Genomic DNA, 21911 nt, shown 5'->3' with positions numbered 1-21911 from the left:
TATACATACATATATTTCAGATAGGCCCATTCTCTCCTTGCTCTATGGAGCTTTCATCTGAGGTGGCAATTCTTTACCTTTCTGACGTACAGCATATTTAAAATCTTTGTTCATGTAAAGGTTGGTACCTTTTTTAAGCCATTTGCTTTTGAAAGGATTGTCTATCTTTATACCTGCATAGCTTAACTACCATAGATCTTTTGGCCTTTTGCCATCACCATTGGTAAAGGTCTTCCAATGCAGTGTGCTCTTTCTATGTTTTGATAAATTTTTTTACTTAAGATTTCTCTAAATTTCTTTTCAGTCAGACCAACTTTCTTCAGGTGATTCTGGGATACCATCAGTCACAATATTGTTCCGTCTAGACTGATTTTCTAGATACTCAACTTTGTCCAACCAGCGTTTGTTATCAGCTAGAAGAGCCTCAGTGTTGGATTGAAGCTGTTTAATAGAATCATCGGTCACAGATTCAAGAGTGGCCTTCAGCTCATCCACTTCCCTTTGAGAGTATTCTAGGCGCCTTTTGACCTCCTGCATTTCTCTAAACAAATCATCATGACACTTATTGCTTGAGTCATTAAACATTTTTACAAATCCCTCGAAACTGTTCTCTTGTTGCATGATGAGGCCTTTATAGTAGGACTGGTCCAACAACCAACGAACAATAGAGATAGAAATTAAACCTTCCTCACTTTTCTAACATGGCATTTTAATAGAAAACTATAGTACATAAAAGATGAGCTCAAGGTAGTCTTGGCCTGCTGATAACCAAAATATCTTGAGGTAGCCTGTACCTGGTGTTAGCCTGTCAGTCTGTAGAGAGCCTGATAACTGGAAGGAGGTCAGGAATAAAGCCTGGTCCTGATGGCTGCTGGTGCTTCCCGGGCCTGATGGCTGCTGGTAGCTCCTGGGATTGGTAGCTACTAGCTGGTGGCTGCCAGTGCCTCTTTGGCCTGTTAGCTGCTAGGCTGGTTGACACAGGCAGTTGCTAGTCTCTCTTGGGTCTGGTAGCCATTGGTCTCTCCTGGGCCTATGACTTTACGGATAACTGTGCTCTATGAGTGCTTCTAGTTTAAAATGATTTCATTGACATTTTTCATGAAAATGCTGAAATACAATAGATAAACAATTAAATACAATAACAAAAGAAGCTTGTAAGATTATTATTAATATATTACTGTTATAGGTATATGCGGGCCTGTGATGGACTGGAGACCTGTCCAGGGTGTATGCTGCCTCTCACCTGGGAGTTGCTGGGATAGGCTCCACTGGAAAAGATGGATATATAAAATGGATGAATAGAGGAACACTGGTTGGAGGGGCCCCCTATGAAATTTTGCATAGGGCCCCAACCAACTCTAGGAACGACTATTAAGTCTCGGCCCCTGGTACTGAACACCCAGAGTAAGGTTTTAAGTTGATTGACCCAAACAAGAGGGTAATAAAGTTCTTTACTGTGTTTTTACAACTGTACTCAGACCCAGAGGTACACTTAAGATAATAAAGAGTGTTGTGTGAACAATTCTGGTCACATCCTTTTCTGACTAGCTGTGTCCCTCACAGAGAGACACCATATCATCAATCCAATCAATACAAGACTTTTCCATCACAAGAAAAAATGTGTATTGACTTACATTCTATTGTGTCTGTGATCACTGCTGTAAGGAATTAGCAAAGGTAGCAGAAGGTGGAAGAACAAATGTGGCAGGAACAGACTGGGCACTCACGAAGCATGCCAAAGACCATCACCAGAAACTGTCTACTGACAGCCATCTTTGAATATCTCTTGAAATAGCAGAATACAATGATGAACATTTGGATTTTCTCACTGTGCATCCCCAAACAACAGCTGAATCACAATCATCTTCATCCCCAAACGACAGCTAAATAAACATCTTCTTCATCCCCGAACAACAGCTAAATAAACATCATCTTCATCCCCACACAAGAGCTAAATAAACATCATCTTCATCCCCAAACGACAGCAAAATCAGCATCATCTTCATCCCCAAACAAGAGCAAAATCAACATCATCTTCATCGCCAAACAACAGCTAAATAGGCATCATCTTCATCCCCAAATGACAGCAAAATCAGCATCATCTTCATCGCCAAACAACAGCTAAATAAACATCATCTTCATTGACAGACAAGAGCTAAATCAGCAACATCTTCATCACCACAAAACAACTGATTAATCATCATCTTCCTCGCCGTGCAGTAGTTAATTCAGCATCATCTTCATCTTTAAACAGCGGCTAAATCAGCATCATCTTCATCCCCAAACAACAGCTAAATCAGCATCATCTTCATCCCTAAACAAGAGCAAAATCAGCATCATCTTCATCCCCAAACAACAACAAATTCAGCATCATCTTCATCCCAGAAAAATGGCTAAATAGGCATCATCTTCATCGCCAAACAAGAGCAAAATCAGCATCATCTTCATCCCCAAACAACAGCAAAATCAGCATCATCTTCCTCCCCAAACAAGAGCTAAATAAACATCATCTTCATCACCAAACAACAGCAAAATAAACATCATCTTCATCCCCAAACAAGAGCTAAATAAACATCATCTTCATCCCCAAACAAGAGCTAAATAAACATCATCTTCATCGCCAAACAACAGCAAAATAAACATCATCTTCATCGCCAAACAAGAGCTAAATAAACATCATCTTCATCCCCAAACAACAGCTAAATAAACATCATCTTCATCCCCAAACAAGAGCTAAATAAACATCATCTTCATCCCCAAACAAGAGCTAAATAAACATCATCTTCATCGCCAAACAACAGCAAAATAAACATCTTCATCCCCAAACAAGAGCTAAATAAACATCATCTTCATCGCCAAACAGCTAAATAAACATCATCTTCATCCCCAAACAAGAGCTAAATAAACATCATCTTCATCGCCAAACAACAGCTAAATCAACATTATCTTGATCGCCAAACAACAGCTAAATAGGCATCATCTTCATCCCCAAACAAGAGCTAAATAAACATCATCTTCATCGCCAAACAACAGCTAAATAAACATCATCTTCATCCCCAAACAAGAGCTAAATACACATCATCTTCATCGCCAAACAACAGCAAAATAAACATCATCTTCATCGCCAAACAAGAGCTAAATAAACATCTTCTTCCCCAAACGACAGCTAAACAGGCAACATCTTCGTCCCCACAAAACACCTGATTAATCATCATCTTCCTCGCCGTGCAATAATTAATTCAGCATCATCTTCATCTTTAAACAGCGGCTAAATCAGCATCATCTTCATCCCCAAACAACAGCTAAATCAGCATCATCTTCATCCCTAAACAACGGCGAAATCAGCATCATCTTCATCCCCAAACAACAGCTAAATCAGCATCATCTTCATCCCTAAACAACAGCAAAATCAGCATCATCTTTATCCCCAAACAACAACAAAATCAGCATCATCTTCATCCCAGAAAAACGGCAAAATCAGCATCATCTTCATCCCCAAACGACAGCAAAATCAGCTTCATCTTCATCCCCAAACAACAGCTAAATCAACATTATCTTCATCGCCAAACAACAGCTAAATAGGCATCATCTTCATCCCCAAAGAAGAGCTAAATAAACATCATCTTCATCGCCAAACAACAGCAAAATAAACACCATCTTCATCCCCAAACAAGAGCTTAATAAACATCATCTTCATCGCCAAACAACAGCAAAATAAACATCATCTTCATCCCCAAACAAGAGCTAAATAAACATCATCTTCTTCCCCAAACGACAGCTAAACAGGCAACATCTTCATCACCACAAAACAACTGATTAATCATCATCTTCCTCGCCGTGCAATAATTAATTCAGCATCATCTTCATCTTAAAACAGCAGCTAAATCAACATCATCTTCATCCTCAAACAACGGCAAAATCAGCATCATCTTCATCGCCAAACAACAGCTAAATAGGCATCATCTTCATCCCCAAAAAAGAGCAAAATCAGCATCATCTCCATCCCCAAACAACAGCTATATCAGAATCATCTTCATCGCCAAACAAGAGCTAAATAGGCATCATCTTCATCCCCAAACATGAGCAAATTCAGCATCATCTTCATCCCCAAAAAACATCTAAATCATCATCATCGTCATCGCCAAACAAGAGCTAAATAAACATCATCTTCATCGCCAAACAACAGCTAAATAAACATCATCTTCATCGCCAAACAAGAGCTAAAGAAACATCATCTTCATCGCCAAACAAGAGCTAAATAAACATCAGCTTCATTGCCAAACAGCTAAATAAACATCATCTTCATCGCCAAACAAGAGCTAAATAAACATCATCTTCATTGCCAAACGACAGCTAAATCAGCATCATCTTCATCCCTAAACAACGGCAAAATCAGCATCGTCTTCATCCTCGAACAACGGCTAAATCAGCATCATCTTCATCCCCAAACAACTGCTAAATCAGCATCATCTTCATCCCTAAACAACGGCAAAATCAGCATCGTCTTCATCCTCGAACAACGGCTAAATCACCATCATCTTCATCCCCAGACAACAGCTGAATAAGCATCATCTTCATCGCCAAACAACGACTAAAAATGCAACATCCTCACCACCACACAACAACTGATTAATCATCATCTTCCTTCCCATGCAATAGTTAATTCAGCATCATCTTCATCCCCAAAACAACAGCTAAATCAACATCATCTTCATCCTAAAACAACGGCTAAATCAGCATCATCTTAATCCCTAAACAACAGCTATATCAGCATCATCTTCATCCCCACACAGCAAAATCGCCAGTGTCAAATTAACTCTGAGAGTGTTAATTCTAACATTACAAAAGTGTTTATATGTGTCCACTCTTTTAGTGTTAAATCAACACTTTTGAAAGTGTAAAATTTTTAACACCCTTCCAGAGTTAATTTAACTCCGATAGGTGTTAAAAATTAACACTGGCCAACACCCAATAGTGTTGATAAAACTCTACACTAGTGTCAGTGTTACAAAAACACTACCAGATTACACTGGAGTGCAAAATATTACACTCAACTGGTGTAATGCAATTAACTCTGATAGTGTAGAATGTTGTAGGCAATTAATCCCCCTCTTGCCACTTTAACGATCTACTTACAAACCTTTAAACAATGCAAATTGTACACAAATATATTTTTTTTTATTTTAAAAAAAAAAACAGGTACACCAATAAAATGAGAACATGTTTTAGCATGGAATAAAAACACTGTATGGCACAATGCATATTTGTTCAGAGTCATATGCAAACTGCTGATCATAAGGTTTGTAGTACACAAGATCATCTACACAGACCAGGGTGAATCCATTTGTTTTTTCCTCAATAGTAAAGGCATTTAGGTGGTCATCAAAATACAATGTAGAAACTTTACAAGTTAGAAGGTAAGCATTCACAGCAAAATCGGAAGAGTTAATTTAACTCCCATAGTGTTAAATTTAACACTATGCCAGTGTTTATATAATTCTCACCAGGTCAGTGTTAAAATTACACATTTGATAGTGTTAATATTTTAACTCATTCATAGTGTTGCTTTTCTAACACTCACAGTGTTGTTTTTTTGACACTTTAAAGTGTATTTTTTATTACTAAATAGTGTGATTTTTAACACTAAATGGTGTTAAAAAATAGTGTTATTTCTAATATTACGGTGTTAAAAAGTGTTATTTTTTTAACACTAAATAGTGTTAAAAATTATATTTTGAGAGGGGTTTTTCACCTTTGAAAGAACCTTTTAACACTAAATTATGTTCTCCCTTTAACTACTAATTTCACACTTTGTGTCATTCTACTGAGACAAAGATGACAATTTTCATTAGCAATGTCAACTTCATACATTAAAAACTGTTTTCTTACACATTAAAGTTTTTAAAACTACATTCATTTCATTCACCTCTAGCATTAGCTTTACCACCATATTAATGACTGCACCAAATTACAAATCAATCTCAATGCATCTACAGTCTTAATCATATCTGATTGCAAAACGTTCAATGTAATAAAACATACCAGTTTAAGAAATCATTAAGACAAATGATCATTTCAAGTATTTATTCATCATGAACGCCAAGCACCAGTGTTGTCTGAGCAAAAGGTAACATAGCCACACTTAAATAGAAAATAAAGGCACAACGTATAGGCTCTCATCCTCCTTACTGTAAGCACTTTGCAAGTCAAAAGGCTTGTAAATGACCAGATTGTCTGCTTTGATAATATCTTTTTCATCACTTTCAAACACTTGATAGGCATGAAAATGCTCACTGAAATGGTCAACCATGAATTTGTCGACAAGGAAGTAGATGACCATGCTTATCAAAAGTATCTTTTTCACTCTACAAAACACCGGCATTTCATGTTCAATCTCACTGCAAATGATTAGTCCTTGCCTGTACTCTGTACCGCTGACTTTAACCCAATTAGTTGAGAAGATCTCATTTGGTAGGGAATGAAAAACCCTTGCAAACATGTCACTGTCTTCATTGTCCACATTAAATACTTTCATGGGCCCGTATTCGATATGATGCAGTGGAGTAGTCTCCCAATGATATCCCAGGGACATTTGATGTTTTTTTGCAAGTGATTTAGTAATGTTTTTAAAGTTTTTCAGTGTGTTTTTGAATAGCCGGTGTTTTGCCTCGAATCGCATGCACCACATATGTATCAGAGGTCCAATTTTCCTGATAGAAGCCGGATAGTGTATCATAAAATGATGTTTCGGGATAAGATTCCGATCTGGATACAACTGTTTGAACAACTCATGATGTTCCCATATTAAATGTTTTAGATGAACAGTCATGCCAAGGGAAAGAGATGGAGAAAATATTATGTTAATTATCTGCAGCAACAGAAGCAGCAAGGTCCAGTTTTTGTTTCCTTGAGGCACAATATCGCCAAAAATCAAAGGAATGTTTCTTACAAGGCAAAGAGTTTGGATTGCATTGAGTCCTATATTATTGCCACTACTGTCCATAGTGATCCTGGTCGGACGATTTTTGCGTTCCAGGTATCCATAGTCAAAAGCATAAATTCTTGACAGTAGATCAGGTTTCGACAAAATGTTTTCAGAGAGATATTCCATCAGTAACTTTATCTCGTACTGAGCCACTCCCTCGAGAATGTCGTGCATTATGTCCAAAGAAAAATTGTGGCAAACATGAAAGAACTGCAGGCTATTTAAGGATGATTTGTGCTTTAAACCAAACACTGATAACCTCTGTGGATCTGAATGCAACTCACTGCAATGCATTTCAAAAATATCCTTTCCTCGCAAAACTATCCTGGGGTCATCCTCGTGATGAACATTCTGGGCATCATCTTTATCAATCAAACACAAACGACAGAAATGGCGTCCACTAAAAGACTCTGTAAAACCCATAATTGCATGCATCCCCAAGTTGTCCCCAGTTATCTGACATATAGTGCCATAGACTTTTTCAGTGGAGAACGGTAAATCGAGGCCATGGGACTCCAGTGTCTTGATGTCATCTATCAGTGGTTGTAGAATAGCATCAAATCCATATTTTTTAATATCCTCTGTATGAAACAGTGCAACCAAATGTATGTTCATCAGAATAGAGTTAAACTTTGGTGGCAGATTTCTTAGGACAAAATAGAAAGCACCTACTTTGTGTACACTGCGTTTTGAACCCAGCGGGTTGGCGGTTTCGAAGTCATCGTAGTACAACTGAATTTGTAAAGAGGTTGGTTGGTTGGAGAATAATGGATGTGTCTTACAGTAACTTCCATCACACAAATCCTCTAAAATGTTGGCTTTTGATGCATGTGGTTCCCCTAGCAGCTTACAGATATCCGAATTGCGACACATAAACTTTATTGTTTCCAAAATTGGAATGTAAATAAAGGTGTCTTTCACTGGAACTTGATCATAAGTGCCTGTTTGTTTATTTCTCCTCGAATCGAATCGAACACCTAACATTACTTCTACAGGTTCCACAAGCCCCCATTTTTCTTTGAAGTATTTCATTCTTTTAGTTTCTGTATTGAAGTCATGAAATGGGTTTTCAAAACTGTTCAGGGATTCTTCTAATGTAGATCTTGCAGGATTATCTTGAGGCAAAACAGACAATATATCATCTTTGACTTGGGAGTGAAGCCCGGTTGCAAGTTCCTCTAAATCATTAACAATTGTTGAGACAACACTATTTGCCACCCCACTTCCTTGGAGTTTTGCAATAAGTGAAGCACAAATATGATTAACATTGTTCTTGTGAAGACTTGACCCACTATTCTCAGAACATCCAGCCTCTTGACTCATCACCACATCTGACCCACTAACATCTTCAAGATCATCAGTCTGAAAGGACACTGAACTTGTAGAAACACCACTCTGAGAAATATTTTCATGAACAGTTGCTAGATGTTTTTTGAAGCCTGAATATGTTGAAAATTGCCTCCTACAACGATCTTGAACACAAGTCAACTTAAACCTGGTGCTTGGATAGAAACTGTGATCAAGTCTTAAATGGGTTATCAAAGACTTGCTGGCCACATGTTCAGCCTGACAAATGAAACATTTCAACATTTTTCAAACCTAGTTGAAGAGTTTAGCCCGAAACTCACGAACTCTTGGAGATTCATCTGTTGTTGTCGCATCGATATTATAGATGGTTGTCTGCACAAAAGTGTACAGTGGGCTCAGGGACTCATCATAGGACAGGTTGAAAACGTAGTGGGATTTAAACAGTTCATCGAAAGCACCCAAAGAGCTGGTGGCTTGGCAGGGAATGAGCTGTTTGTCCACGACAATGTAGAAAGTTTCAATGTTGATCTTGGTTCGGCCAACAGCAAGGATGTATGGTTGTTTACCCTCTCGTTCTCGCAAGTGTTCTTCAATGCTGCAGCATGACTGAAAAATAAAACGATATTATGAACACCTCCAAGTGACTTTTAAAACATATGGCAAGGCTAACTTCTACGTGCTAAAAGGACCTTTCGTTTGGTCACCCAGCTACCAAACTGCAACATTAGGAATATGCTTCACCCAAAACTGGAAAGAGTGTTAATCTCCCTATTCACTTAAAAGCACTATGTGTGATGGATGTGTGACAACACATAATATCACAATCAGCACAGCAGAGTATCTAATGAGTTTTCAGCTGCTCACTGCATATCGCATTCTGTTTATCATGAAGTTTTACTTGTTTGACTAATTACTACAAATGATATTGTGTGTCCATGTGCCATCAATCTACATACTTAAGGAATTGTTATTAGCATTATCGCATTTACATTTTGGAGGAAGAACACTGTTGTAGAAGTTAGAGTTAGAAGTTAGAGAATTCCTACATGAATCCAATCTGTAAGATTTTAACAATTGGGGCATAAGCACCTTATGAAAGTGGACCATTTTTCCAACAGCATCACTGGGACTTATTTTGATCCTTTTCCGACCAGCAGTGGGTGGCAGAAGATGGAGAAGCAGCAGCAGAGAAGCCATGTCACTGTCCCAGTCTATCAGGAGAAAATAAAAGGAGACAAAATTAGCCATTATCATCTACCTGAAACACAAAACATCAGCTTTTAATGTACAAACAAGGCCTGTCACAAATCTTACTGGTGTCATCATTGACCGCAAGTTTTTCAGCAGCTTTCAGAAGTTGACACACTTCAGTTGTCTGAGTCAGATGTTTTGCCTCTTCAATAACCTTGGGCTTGAATGCTGTGTCCCACTTCTCAAGCATCTTGGCGGCCGTTTCCACTCCAAACAGCAGTACAAAGTCTTGGTTTAGCTGTTCATCATATATAGTAAAAACACAGACAATGATAAGTGAACTGTCAAATGCTTAAACCAAATTCAAGACTGTTTCAGTAAAAGATGAATACAACTTACAAGTCCTTTGACATCTAAAAATCGTGGAAAGGTTTTGAAGATATCTGTTGTTCTTTGTGGGTCATAAACCAGGTCCTGGCGATGTTGAAAGGTCATCTTCATCTTCTCAAATACACTTCCATCATCATTGCAGTGAAGGAGAAATGATATTGCCTCTTTGCAGGTATCTCCATGAAGCTGCTGAGGCAGTGTGGCAGATGTTCTTCTGCGCTTTGGTCCTTGTTCTTGTACCACCGTCGTTACCTTCGCTGGCCTTTGACATCTTTTCCTTGACATGGTCTTGAGGCGCCATGCTAAATATCCTGTGCCTTTTTCCCCATCATAAAAGTGCTCCTATTCAAATAATCGATAAGAGAAACACACAGAAATAACATACATCAGAACAGAAGGTTCATCACTTATGGATCATTCAGAACATTTCATATCTAATATCTAGGGCTGTCAAAATTAACACCTAAAAGGAACCTAACTTCCTTTTAACAGAACTAACTTTTTTAATGAGCGATTAACGCACGCAGGGCCTGTCCCCGACCTGATCCTGCAGTTTAAGGAAGTAGCACAAAAATAACATTGTGGTTGCAGAAATTAATTTTTCCTAAAAAGAAGACATAGAACTAAGAAGATTTAAATTTAAGAACATAAGAGTGGAATCCCGTTTTTTTTGGTGTGAACGTTACAATGAAAATGGGGAGCACGGTGGTGCCAGGCGAGTAGGAGGGAACAACCAACCAGAGTTCAGAACGGCAGCCGAGATCTCGAAGCAAAGGGGCGACCAGTAAGTAATTGTAGACCGCAAGAACAGACTAAGAATATACAAAGGCTTGATGTCCTGGGCAACGATGTGGCAAAGACTGATGATCAAACCAAGGTAGAAATACTGACAAGTTGAGATGATTGATGACAGCCATATGTGTGGTAAAACTTCCCAGATCAAAGTTTATGCTTGTAAAAGATCAGGAGCATTTTCAACATGTGTCACCCAGGCAACATCGGGTTAGAGACAAAGTAGAATTTGAGCTTTAATTATTAGCTTTACATTTAACTGTAAAAGGTAAAAGAAATAAAGAGTATCATGAATGAAGTAAAAGTAAAGAGTAAAAGTATAAACACCAGTTAACTTAACTTTATTGATACTACAAAGAAACAAGTGCTACAAAAGGATAAACATGTTAGTTATGGATTTGTTTCACTGCAAATACGGTACAGCTATTGTCTGAAAAATACTCCCTCTTTCTGCAAAAACGCCATTTACGAATCTTTGTAGGCTAGTTGTCACAAGCCTAGAGCACTCACTTGTGGTTGCAGACAGTAATGTTTACTTTTGAGAAAAACATTTTGTTAAAAAATACATGTAGGATAGAAATGACATTTGCGATTAAGATGAGTAAGGACACTTGCGAGATTAATCAAGATTAAAATTATAACTCGCCTGACAGCCCTAGTTATATGTCGACTCAATTAATTTCTACTTTGAGGATTTGAATAGTTATGATTGATGTTTAAAATGGTTAATCTGCATCCTCATGACTCTACAGTGTGTAGAAACTGGGGTGTATTCTGGTATATTTCAAACTAAAAACTCACATAGCCCTTTGGAGAAAAAGGATCTTTGAGTGAAGGAAAAAGTGTCACGATTCCCAGGGCATACTTCTCCTTATGCTTGCGCGAAGGAATCCTCCTTTAGGAGAAAAAAAAAAAAAAAGATACAAAATCCAAAGCACCTCTATTAACAGTGGGTTTTCCTAAGCGTCACTTTAGTCAAATGCATTTTGAACATTCATTCAGTTCTATTGTAATGCAAGTCCTTTTAGGCTGAAATGGTTTCACAATAATTAAAACAGTTTCTTCAGTTAACACTTACCCATGGTTCTCAGTCATATGGCTAGCCAATATGTTGACAAGTTGCCTCCGGGTACGATGTGTCAGTGAATTGTTTGACTGATACTCTCCGAGAACATCCTCACCGCCAGGCTTTACACGCAAGGCATTTTCTACCATCTACTCACATATGGAAGGAAAAGGAAGTTTAGTAGAGAAAATAATAATAATTTAAACAACAGTACACTAACTCATTAGCCCATTGAGCAACAGGTGACAAGGTTACCCACTAGTAATACCCCCCCCCCCCCCCCCCCCCCCCTCCTCCTCCTCCCCACCACCACCAAACATAAAAGTACTGTTTTAGAGAGAATGCTTCGGATGGGTCACTCAAGCTGGGGACATTTAATGAGCCAGCAAATGTAACCAGAGACAGAAGTGGCAGGAAAGTGGATGGACAAAGACTAACAGTAATTTACACTGTATCCCATGCTTGCGTTACAGCACAATGAGATATAAGGTTTTTGTTCTTTTCACTGTATGTGGGCCAAATTACTTACATTTAAAGTAAAACTAAAGGAATATTACTGCTGTAATTTGATTCTTTTACGTTATGGTATTCCATCTATCCAATTGAAATCATTCTGATTAGAGACTCCAGCTGACTTGATTACATGGCCACTGGATAATGGGATCCTCGCAAGTGTGAGTGTGAAACTGACATGCCACAGTGTGGAAGGAGTGCTCAGGAAGTTTGTTTGTATGCTCAGACAGATGAAAAATTAGTGGGCACACATGATAACCTAAATTTGCTTTAAATGTTTCTGGTGACCTATAGTCAAATTACTGTACTAACATGGAAAGTACCTCTTTTGCAGCCTCGGACTCGGAAACCTCTGTAGTAGATCTGTTTCTGACCTCAGACCTCGATCCATTTCCGACAGTGGGAATACTTAACTCTTTGTGAAGATCAGTGTCACTTGATGACAGAGAGATGGTATCAGTGAGGGAAGATGGTGTTGAATGATCTAAAGGAGAGAAAACTTTAAAAAAAGATGACACCATTGATACAAGGCTGTTCAAGGGTGTAGAGATCATATCTGAAACCATATTGACTTAACATGAATGAACGGAAAATTCTGACATTGTGAATTGGGATTCAATGTCGCAAAAGGCATTAAAAGGAACTGCAACCAGGGCCATAACCTGTTTCAATTTTATTTGACTAAATGGATAGCACCTCCCTGTCATATTTGGTTCAGTAGTGAGGAACATAAGGAAAACACCTTGTTAAGGGGGACAGTTAAAAATTTTACCACTATGTATAAAAACAGAACTTACCTCCCAATAAGCTGTCACATACAGTCAGGCATATGTTCGGACTGGCTTCTATCAGTTCAAGAAGAACATCCTCCTCCACTGCTGTGTCAGATTCATCAAAAACCTGAAGTTCAGCTGAATCAGGAAGCCCAAACTTACTTTTGACTGCAAGAAGATGATAGCGTGAAATCAATTAAAGATAACTGGATTAATTTTAAAACAATGAAAATCTAAAATAAGATTCACATTCTTGAAATCTCTGTATTGTTATGCTCTGAACTGGCCATTACCTACATCAGAGTACACAAGAAAACAACTTTTACAAGGTGAGCATATCTTCCTGTTAATTTCATTGCTTGTGTCTCTGCAATGACAGACAAACTGGTTTCTATTTAAAGTACAGTTCCTAAAGTAAAAACTCTTACATTTAAATTACTATGATTTGGTCAGTTTAAAATCCCCAAATTAAAAAATTCTGCCTGTTTATTCCTTTTGTGGAAGAAAATCATACTGACCCATGAAAAAAAAAACTCTTAGAAAGATCATAGTCAAGCTTCCACCATGAATTACTACACAATCATTCAACCTAATAGAGGCCTTAAGACTATTAATCACACCAGTTACTGCACTTTGGATTGGTTCAATAACAATATGATTTTACTTGTATAAATTTTCTTTTAAATAGAATATGTTGGTGAAAAAGATTTTTGTTTTCAGAGCTGAAACCAGAACTCAGCATCATGCTAACAGTTTAACAAGATAAGGAAGGATTTAATTATCACAAGGATGTAGTTTTATCATTAATCAGCGTTTGCTTTAATTTAGTAATTATCTGGATATATCTGAACTGTACAACCAGCAGGAAAAATTACTTCTGCACTCTGTTTCATCCATTTCAACCACAGACAGACTCATGGTGTGGTGTTACGCAGGTTGCAGAAATCACATCGGGTTGAACAACTTAATCCAGCTGCTGGAGTTTGCAGTCTCATATTTTGGTGCATCATGCTCCAAGCAAACAAACCTATAACAACGGCGTCCATGAACAATAACCAGTCAAAGAAAGTGGTTTAAAACGGCCTCGTAACTGAGGATATAAAAACGAAACTTACGAAGCTGTGTTGCGTTCAGAGACATCTCGAAAATAGCACTATTTGTCATCAAAACAAGGATAACTACTGACTCCGCGTTGGGCTTCGTTTCAAACAGATTTTTGTTTTTAAAGAGGGCGCCGCTAAACTAAGCCTGACAATGTACGTGGGTGACAAACATGTTTCGACGAGTTTACTATGTCCTTTTCAGATTTAATACGTCAAAGACACGGGACATGTAGCTATCAACATCACTGATGGCATATATATACTTAATTTACCATAGTTTTCCTCCTGTCTTTGAAAGCTACATGTTTTCTTAAACAATATGGCTACTCACCTTCACTGATGAATTCCCGATAGGTGAAACCTGCCTGTAATCTGACGTACTTCTTAGTACTCTCGTATTTAACTTTCAGCAACATGATGGCACATCACAGGAGCTGCAAAGTGGAAAACACTCGCTGTTACACTTTTAAAACGGAAAGATGTTAAACAAATAACCAAGTGACCAACAATCTTTCTAAGTCAAGGTTAAATTTCTGCACCGGTACTACCAAATACTTATATCAAGAGAAGAAGTTAAACGCTCATTTACTCATTGGTTTACCATTTATCTGAAAAATAAGTATCCAAACCTTGTACGTGTGATTGCTGTGACTGCTGAGGGAGGGAAAATGATTTAATGACCTAATAGAATTTCTATCTTCCCGCTATTTGCAGCTGCTGCAGACCTGTCGTCTTTTCAAGCCCCGTTTCTAAATCTCCAATGTCCGACTTCCAAAACGCCATTTGTGAACAGTGAGCTGACAAAAGCTATCCAAGAATTATAACCAAACTAATTTGTCATGAAAAAAAAATAAAAACACGGTAATTAATGACTTGATATACTGCCATCCTTTGTTCGTCATCCTAACGAACCTTTTAAAAAATCCGCCTTTTTTTCAATGAAGGGAACGTTACGGTTGCGGGACAAACATTACACACAACACCTTACAGTTGCTTAAAGCGTAATTCTGAACACGTAAATACTAGTACAACAGAATTTAATTGAAGTTTAGTTGTTTTTTTTAAAATCTCAACCGACGACAGAAACCGCTCCTTGCTAGTCAAGCTAGCTTAACACCGTACATACCAGTTTTAGTAATGTTTGTCCTCCATACATTACATCTTATTAATTGTTGTTATGTATCACTATTGGGGTCTAGTAAAAGCCAATATGTAAGGTTCTTACCGTTTTTAGTGTATTCGAAATATCCGACTTGTCGTCTCGCCATGCGAATTGAGGAGGAAAAACCGCCGTCAGAGACCGGATGTTGGACCAACTCTCACTCCGAGTTTGCGTTCAACTCTCTCACGTAGCACCGCCCCCAGAGCTGTTCCAACACGGCAGGTGCTCAGAACAACACCGAGTCCAACACTGTGCAACTCAAAATATTTTTCACTGGAAAATCTGACACCAGTTAACACTACCAATTTTGCTGTGTTGTCATCTCTAACAATTATACCTGTGATCCTGTTGAATAAAGGCATCTCACTGTCAACACCAGTGCATACATACATTCCAACCTGGTACTCTGTGCCATAGCTTTTGACCCAGGAAGTTGTAGAAACAAAACAAGATGTGTCAAACCTTTCATTCAGTGCCTCACTGCCCTCTAAGCTGCTGGCCAAGACTTCACTGATGGAGCCAAACTGTAATCTTTTAAAGTAGAAGTTTTCAAAATGAAAAGCCAACTGATTCTGGTGTTTCTTTACAAGAGTTTTTGTGATGTTTTTGAAGTTCTTCACAGACTTTTTGAAGAAATTGTGTTTTCCTTCAAACCTCATGCACCACATGTGTTTAAGTGGCCCAATTTTCCGAATGCAACTTGGGTAATGGATCATTAGGTGGTGCTTTGGAATAAGATTTCGTTCTGGAAAGAGTGATTTAAAAAGTGTGTGATGATCCAAAATCAGATGCTTCAAATAGCAAGTCATACCATGGGTTACAATATGTGCAAACACAATATTTACAATTTGTATAAGGAGAAGTAACAAGTTCCAGCAGTCGTCGTCCCTGCTAACTGTCATGGTTGCAGAGCTGCTCTGTAGAGCTGCAATCAGGATGATCTCCTACACCTGCCCTGATTGTGATTCCCCTCACCTGCTCCCTGCCCTACTTATACGCTCTTCACTCTCTGCTTCCCTGCCAGATGGTCAACAGTACTTACCTTGTTGAGATCCAGCTATTTTCTTGTTCCAGACTTTCTTGTCATCGACCCTGTTACGTCCGTGGATATTCTTTTGCCTGACCCCTGCCGGATCCCTTCAAGTGCCCGCCTGGATTGACCCTTGCCCGCATGACCACGGAGATTGCCTGTCCCTCTGGATAAATACTGCACTGAGCCTCACTGTTAATGAACATTGCCTGCCCTGACTACGTCTTTTGGATTTGTGGACTTAACTTCCTGTCTGAAGTTCATTTCAGGAGTCCTCAATCACAGACCATGTGTGTTAATTTTAACACACATGGTCTGTTTTTTTTTTTTCTCTGGGTGAACCCATAATTAAAGCTCATAATTCTCTCCAACAATGAATTCGAGGATATGAAGTTCTTAATCAAGTACTGAAACAAAAGCTTTAACTCATACTGCACCACTCCTTCCAATAGATCATGCATGATGTCAACAGCAAAATTGTTTGAAGTATGGTACAGCTGAAGGGAATTGAGCACACAAGTTCTTTTGACTCCAAATACTGAGGGCAGAGAAGGATTTTCTTGAATGGCACTGCAATGTTGTGAATGAAGATCTTTTGAACGTAAAGTTAAGCCTGGATGATCCTCACTAAAAACAGACTGTAACTGTGTTTTATCAGTTAAACAAAAGTGACAGCAATAATTAGCACTAAATGATTCAACAAACCCAAAGAGACCATGTAAAGCTCAGTTGTCACCAGTAACCTGAAATATTGAGCCTTTCACAGATGAAGCTGAAAACGGCAGCTGCATCCCTTCTGTCTCTAATATCTTTAGATCATCTAAAAGTGGCTTCAGAATAAGTTCAAATCCATATTTTTTTTAGGTCATCTGCATGAAAGAGGGCAACAAGATGAATGTTCATCAACACAGAATTCAGCTTTGGTGGCAAATTTCTCAAAACAAAATAAATACATCCAAGTTTGTGTGTACCTCTTTTTGAGCCTAAAGGGTTGGCAATTTCAAAATCACCATAGTATAGCTGGATCTGAAGAGCATATTCTTGCTGTGAAAATAAAAAGTGATTCTTGAAGTAAGAACCGTCATTAACATCCTTATAGATCCCATCCTGGTGTGGTTTTGCCGTTTTAAAACTTTTGCACAGTTCACTATTACTAAACATGGATGAAAGAGACCCCATAATGGGTACATACATGAACTTATCATTGACAGGAATTTGCCTGTATATGCCTGTTGTTTTGTCTCTACGTATGTCAAAGCGAACACCAAGAATATGCTCTACAGGTTCAACTATTTTCCATTTTTTCTCAAAATGTCTCATCCTTTTAGATTCTGTGTTTAAACATGAGAATGGATTTTGGAGTTGATCAAAACAATCTTGGACTTTCTCTAACGTTTCTCTGGATGCATCAGATGACAGACATTCAACAACAGCTTCTTTTGCGTGTGCATGAATGTCATTGACCAGTTCCTCCATTGAACCAACTAAAGATTGGACAGTACTCTCTGGAACTCCTGAGGCCTGCACTTGAGCAATAATAGAGCTGCACATGTCTTGTATTTGCCTTTTTTCAATTGGAATGTGAGTTGTGACGGTCACAGGAGGATCCACATTTATGGGCTGGGATACTGAGGCTCCAACATTAGCGACAGGCTCCAAACTGTCGAAAACATCTGGATCAACACTGTTTCCATGTGCTCGAGATAAGTGCCGCTTGTAACCAGAATATGTGCAAAACACAAAAGAACATCCAGGCTCTCCACAATTCAAACGCAAAGACCTTTCTGGGTACAAACCATGCTGAAACTTTAAATGTCTAAATAACAGTGAAGAACTTGTATGGTGTACCTTGCAAATGTAACACATGAACATATTCGCCGGCAAAGATGTGTTCTTCAAACTGCAGTATGAAGAATTTGTGCTCTGATTTCTTTGACTCGAGGACTCTCCTTCGTACTGCCAACATCTATGCCATACACAGTGGTCTGGATGAATGTGTAGAAGTTGTACAACGCCTCATCATAGGACACAGCAAAAGCAAAATGGGCCTTGAACAGCTCATCAAAGGCACCAACTCCGGTCTGCGTTGAACAGGGAATGACCTTTTGGTCCAGGACAATGTAGAAATTTTGAATGCTGGTCTTTCTTTCTCCAACACACAGAAGAAATGGCTGAACAGGTCCTGTTTCTCTGAGGAACGCATCCATGCTTCGCCCCACCTGAGAGACAGAGATACCGAATAAATCAAAAAGAAATTTGGAATTTGGTGTACAGTGAGCACCCAAGAATTAAGAGGTACCTGATACAACAAATAACTGGTAGCATACCTTAATAAACTTCACCAGCCGGTCAGCAGCATCAGATGTGCTGATTTTTGAAACTTTCCATCCTTGGATGTCGGAGGTAACAGATGAATAAGCAACAGGACGGCAGCAACCTCAGAGTCCCAAACTAGAGAATGAGAATTGGCAAAAGAGCGATTACTTTTGTTAGAGCAGTAGTTGATTTCCATGTTGTAGTTATGACAATTATGACAAAATATAGTTACAGGAAATACAGTTGTTATTGCTCCTATAAGACATTTGCTTTACACTTACCACAATCATCAGACTCCTGCTGTGCAGACACAAGTAGCTCACTGACATGAGCACTTTCAGGTAGATTTTTGCAATCTGCAATGATCCTCGGTTTGAAGAATGTTGGCCATCTTGCCAGGAATTTACCTGATACTTCTTCACCAAAGAGCATTTTAAAATCTTGATCAATCTAAAAAAACAACAAAAAATAGCATTGTAAGAAAAATATTACAGCATAAACTAATAAAAACATATTCTTTATCATACCAAGCCAGGGGTATCTAGAAATCTTGGAAAATGGTCCAGGACAGCAGAGGTTGTAGCAGGATCTTGAACCACCTTTTGTCTGTGCTGAAATGTTGCCATCATTTTTTCTTTGACAAGCTTCTTGTCAGCTGAGTGTCTCATCACTGACATTGCCTGCTTGCATTCATCACCAGATAACTGCTTCACAACTGAACGTATGTTGCGAGGAGTCTTGGGACCTTGTCGAATAGATGACTTGTATTTCTTTATCTCTCCAGCAGAGTTGCGCTGGACAGTTTTCAACCTCCATGCCAGGTAGCCAGACCCACTTTGGTGGTCATAAAAATGTTCCTATTAAATAAAAAAAGGTCAATTCTGTACAGATAAGACCTGTGAAGCCATGTTTAATTAAACACGACAGCAGTATTAGCAGCTCAACTGTATACTATAGCACAAAATATAAAGATTATCAACCATCTCAGTATAATATTTGAAATAAGTTTTGTGCGCGTATGGAAATCTACATGTCTTAATACACTTTAATACAAATACACTCCCTACAAGTCCTCTAACAAACAAACATAACATTATTAATACTGTGGAGAGAAATAACATGTTTAGAAAGAAATAAGAGCATATGTGTGTTTTAATGTGAATACTTACATAACCATTCTTTGAATCTGGGTCCTTTAAGTTGGGGAACACAGTTGTAATGCCTAGTGCATATGTTATGCGCACATTTACTAGGGGGATCCTCCTATTAAGAGACAGATGCATCACTGGAAAGATATTTTAGCCCAAAACATTTACATCTATTACTTATCTATGTTGACTAAAATTGTTTTGGTAATTTTAGTCAAAACCATTTAAACTGAATATCATAATTGCATTGAACTGTAAACATAGAAAATGAAAAATGTTTTGACAAAAATGTCTTTGCAGGTGCATATTCACTTACCCATGAGTCTCTACCATGTCTGCCACGAGTATGTTCACCATCTTTCTTCTTGTACCATCAGAAAGACTGTTTGTTTTCTCATATTCTTTGAATATTTCATTACCATCTGGCTTTGAATGCAGGGCTACCATGACGGTCTGAAATAACAATTGCATGTTTTCATATAAGGCACATTCAAAAGAAAATAACAGTAAACATTAGCTTTGTTAATTTAATAATAACTGCATAAAACAGACAAGCTTAGTTAACAAAACAACAAAAACATATAGTTTACATCTCTTGCTATTGTGCTGTCAGGGGGCCCTTCAATCAGCTGTCTTTTACGAGCTTTGGTGGATTCCAATATTATTGTTGCATCTGAACCCGATGATGATGATGATGATGCCTCAGATGTACGTGATGGAGACCACTCTGAGAATGAGGCTGCTGAAGACGAATTCTCAACACTGTCATCTAAAAACACAAAAACAGCCATGTGTTGTAAACATAAGTTTAAAGTTTCAGAGGCAATACATAGTTACATTATCCAATTCATTTCTTACCATGAGACCCTTCAGTGAAGGCTTTAAAAGACACCTCTGATGACTTCAAAAGTTCATCAAATATGTCTGCATCCACTTCCACTCCTGCAGAATCTTTCAGCATCAAAGATGTAAAATCTGGCAAATTGAATTTCACCAGCACTAACAGAGAAAATATAGATTACATCATAGAGGGTTATGAAGTCAAAATACACACACGTGTGTAAGTAAACATACAATAAACAGAGAAATAAAAATAAGTGCTCAGATATTGTTGTACCAAACAGTTAATGTTTCATACTAAACAGTATTAATATGAAATTATACTTAGAATAGAAACCACAAAGTACAACAATGCTAAAATGCATAATTACTTTTTACCACTGCCATCACATTACCTCCTTCTACAAATTCCTGGTAACTGTAGACATCTTCTCTCTTTGGGACCTTGACCCATTTACTCACTCCCTTATACTCTACAGCAGTGGTTCTCAAACTTTTTACAGTATGTACCACCTGAGAAAATATTGAGCTCACCAAGTACCACCATCATGAAAAACCTGAACATACAGTAGCAAACATATTAAACTAAGACATACATAGCTATTAGCTATGGACAGTTCATAAAGGAACTGGGCCGCACAGTGGTGTGATGGTTAGCACCGCAGCCTCACAGCAAGAAGGCCTGTCCAGGTGTACCTGCCTCTCACCTGTTATTGCTAGAATAGGCTCCAGCTTACCCGCGACCCTTAATGGATGAATGAACAGTTCATAAAGGAGGCATGTTAACTCCTAATTTGAGGATTATTTATTGATAATTGTTGCCAGCCAAAGCCACACTGTACAAAACTGTTGCATTATAACAAGCATCCTAACATGTCATCCTAGCGGCATATCTTCACTTGTTATACACAATATAAAATAGCAGTTGTATTTCATTCATTCACACACACAGTAGGCTGACCGAACCAGAAGTGTTCTGTTTCTTGAAAAAATACTCTTCTAATCAAGGTTAGAAATAATTCAAATTCCAAAGATTTTTTTAGCAATAAAGTTATGAAACACCTGAAATCTTACAACATAAAATCAGAAATCTATAACGAGAATGAATATTCACATTAGAAAAATCAGTGCATTATATTTGTATGAACAACACGCGAACACCTTTTTTTGTCATCACTGTCACCGTCTTCACATGTGGGATAATAAACACACACCTGTATAAACATTAGGCTCAATACAGTCTTTCTGTCCTGCTTTGACCATCATGTCCTGTTAACACTCTGCTACTTAAAAA

At 38.2% G+C, this 21911-nt stretch overlaps 1 protein-coding gene across 1 annotated transcript; it reads right to left on the bottom strand.

Moving 5' to 3' along the window:
* Window positions 1-6853: 6853 nt before the first annotated feature.
* On the bottom strand, window positions 6854-15582 carry LOC121652981. The gene is made up of 10 exons (XM_042006188.1): window positions 15347-15582; window positions 14453-14555; window positions 13043-13186; window positions 12569-12744; window positions 11745-11881; window positions 11468-11561; window positions 9884-10216; window positions 9608-9782; window positions 9383-9504; window positions 6854-8899 (listed from the first exon to the last, which is right to left on the bottom strand). Exons 2-10 carry the CDS (start codon window positions 14535-14537, stop codon window positions 8585-8587), a joined length of 1581 nt encoding a protein of 526 aa, XP_041862122.1. The 5' UTR covers window positions 14538-14555; window positions 15347-15582; the 3' UTR covers window positions 6854-8584.
* Between the last annotated feature and the right edge of the window lie 6329 nt (window positions 15583-21911).

Source organism: Melanotaenia boesemani, chromosome 1, assembly GCF_017639745.1.
Source record: "Melanotaenia boesemani isolate fMelBoe1 chromosome 1, fMelBoe1.pri, whole genome shotgun sequence".
In the NCBI taxonomy this organism is placed as follows: Eukaryota; Metazoa; Chordata; class Actinopteri; order Atheriniformes; family Melanotaeniidae; genus Melanotaenia; species Melanotaenia boesemani.
The sequence above is the reverse complement of the archived record's forward strand: the minus strand, read 5'-3'. Positions and strand labels throughout refer to the sequence as shown.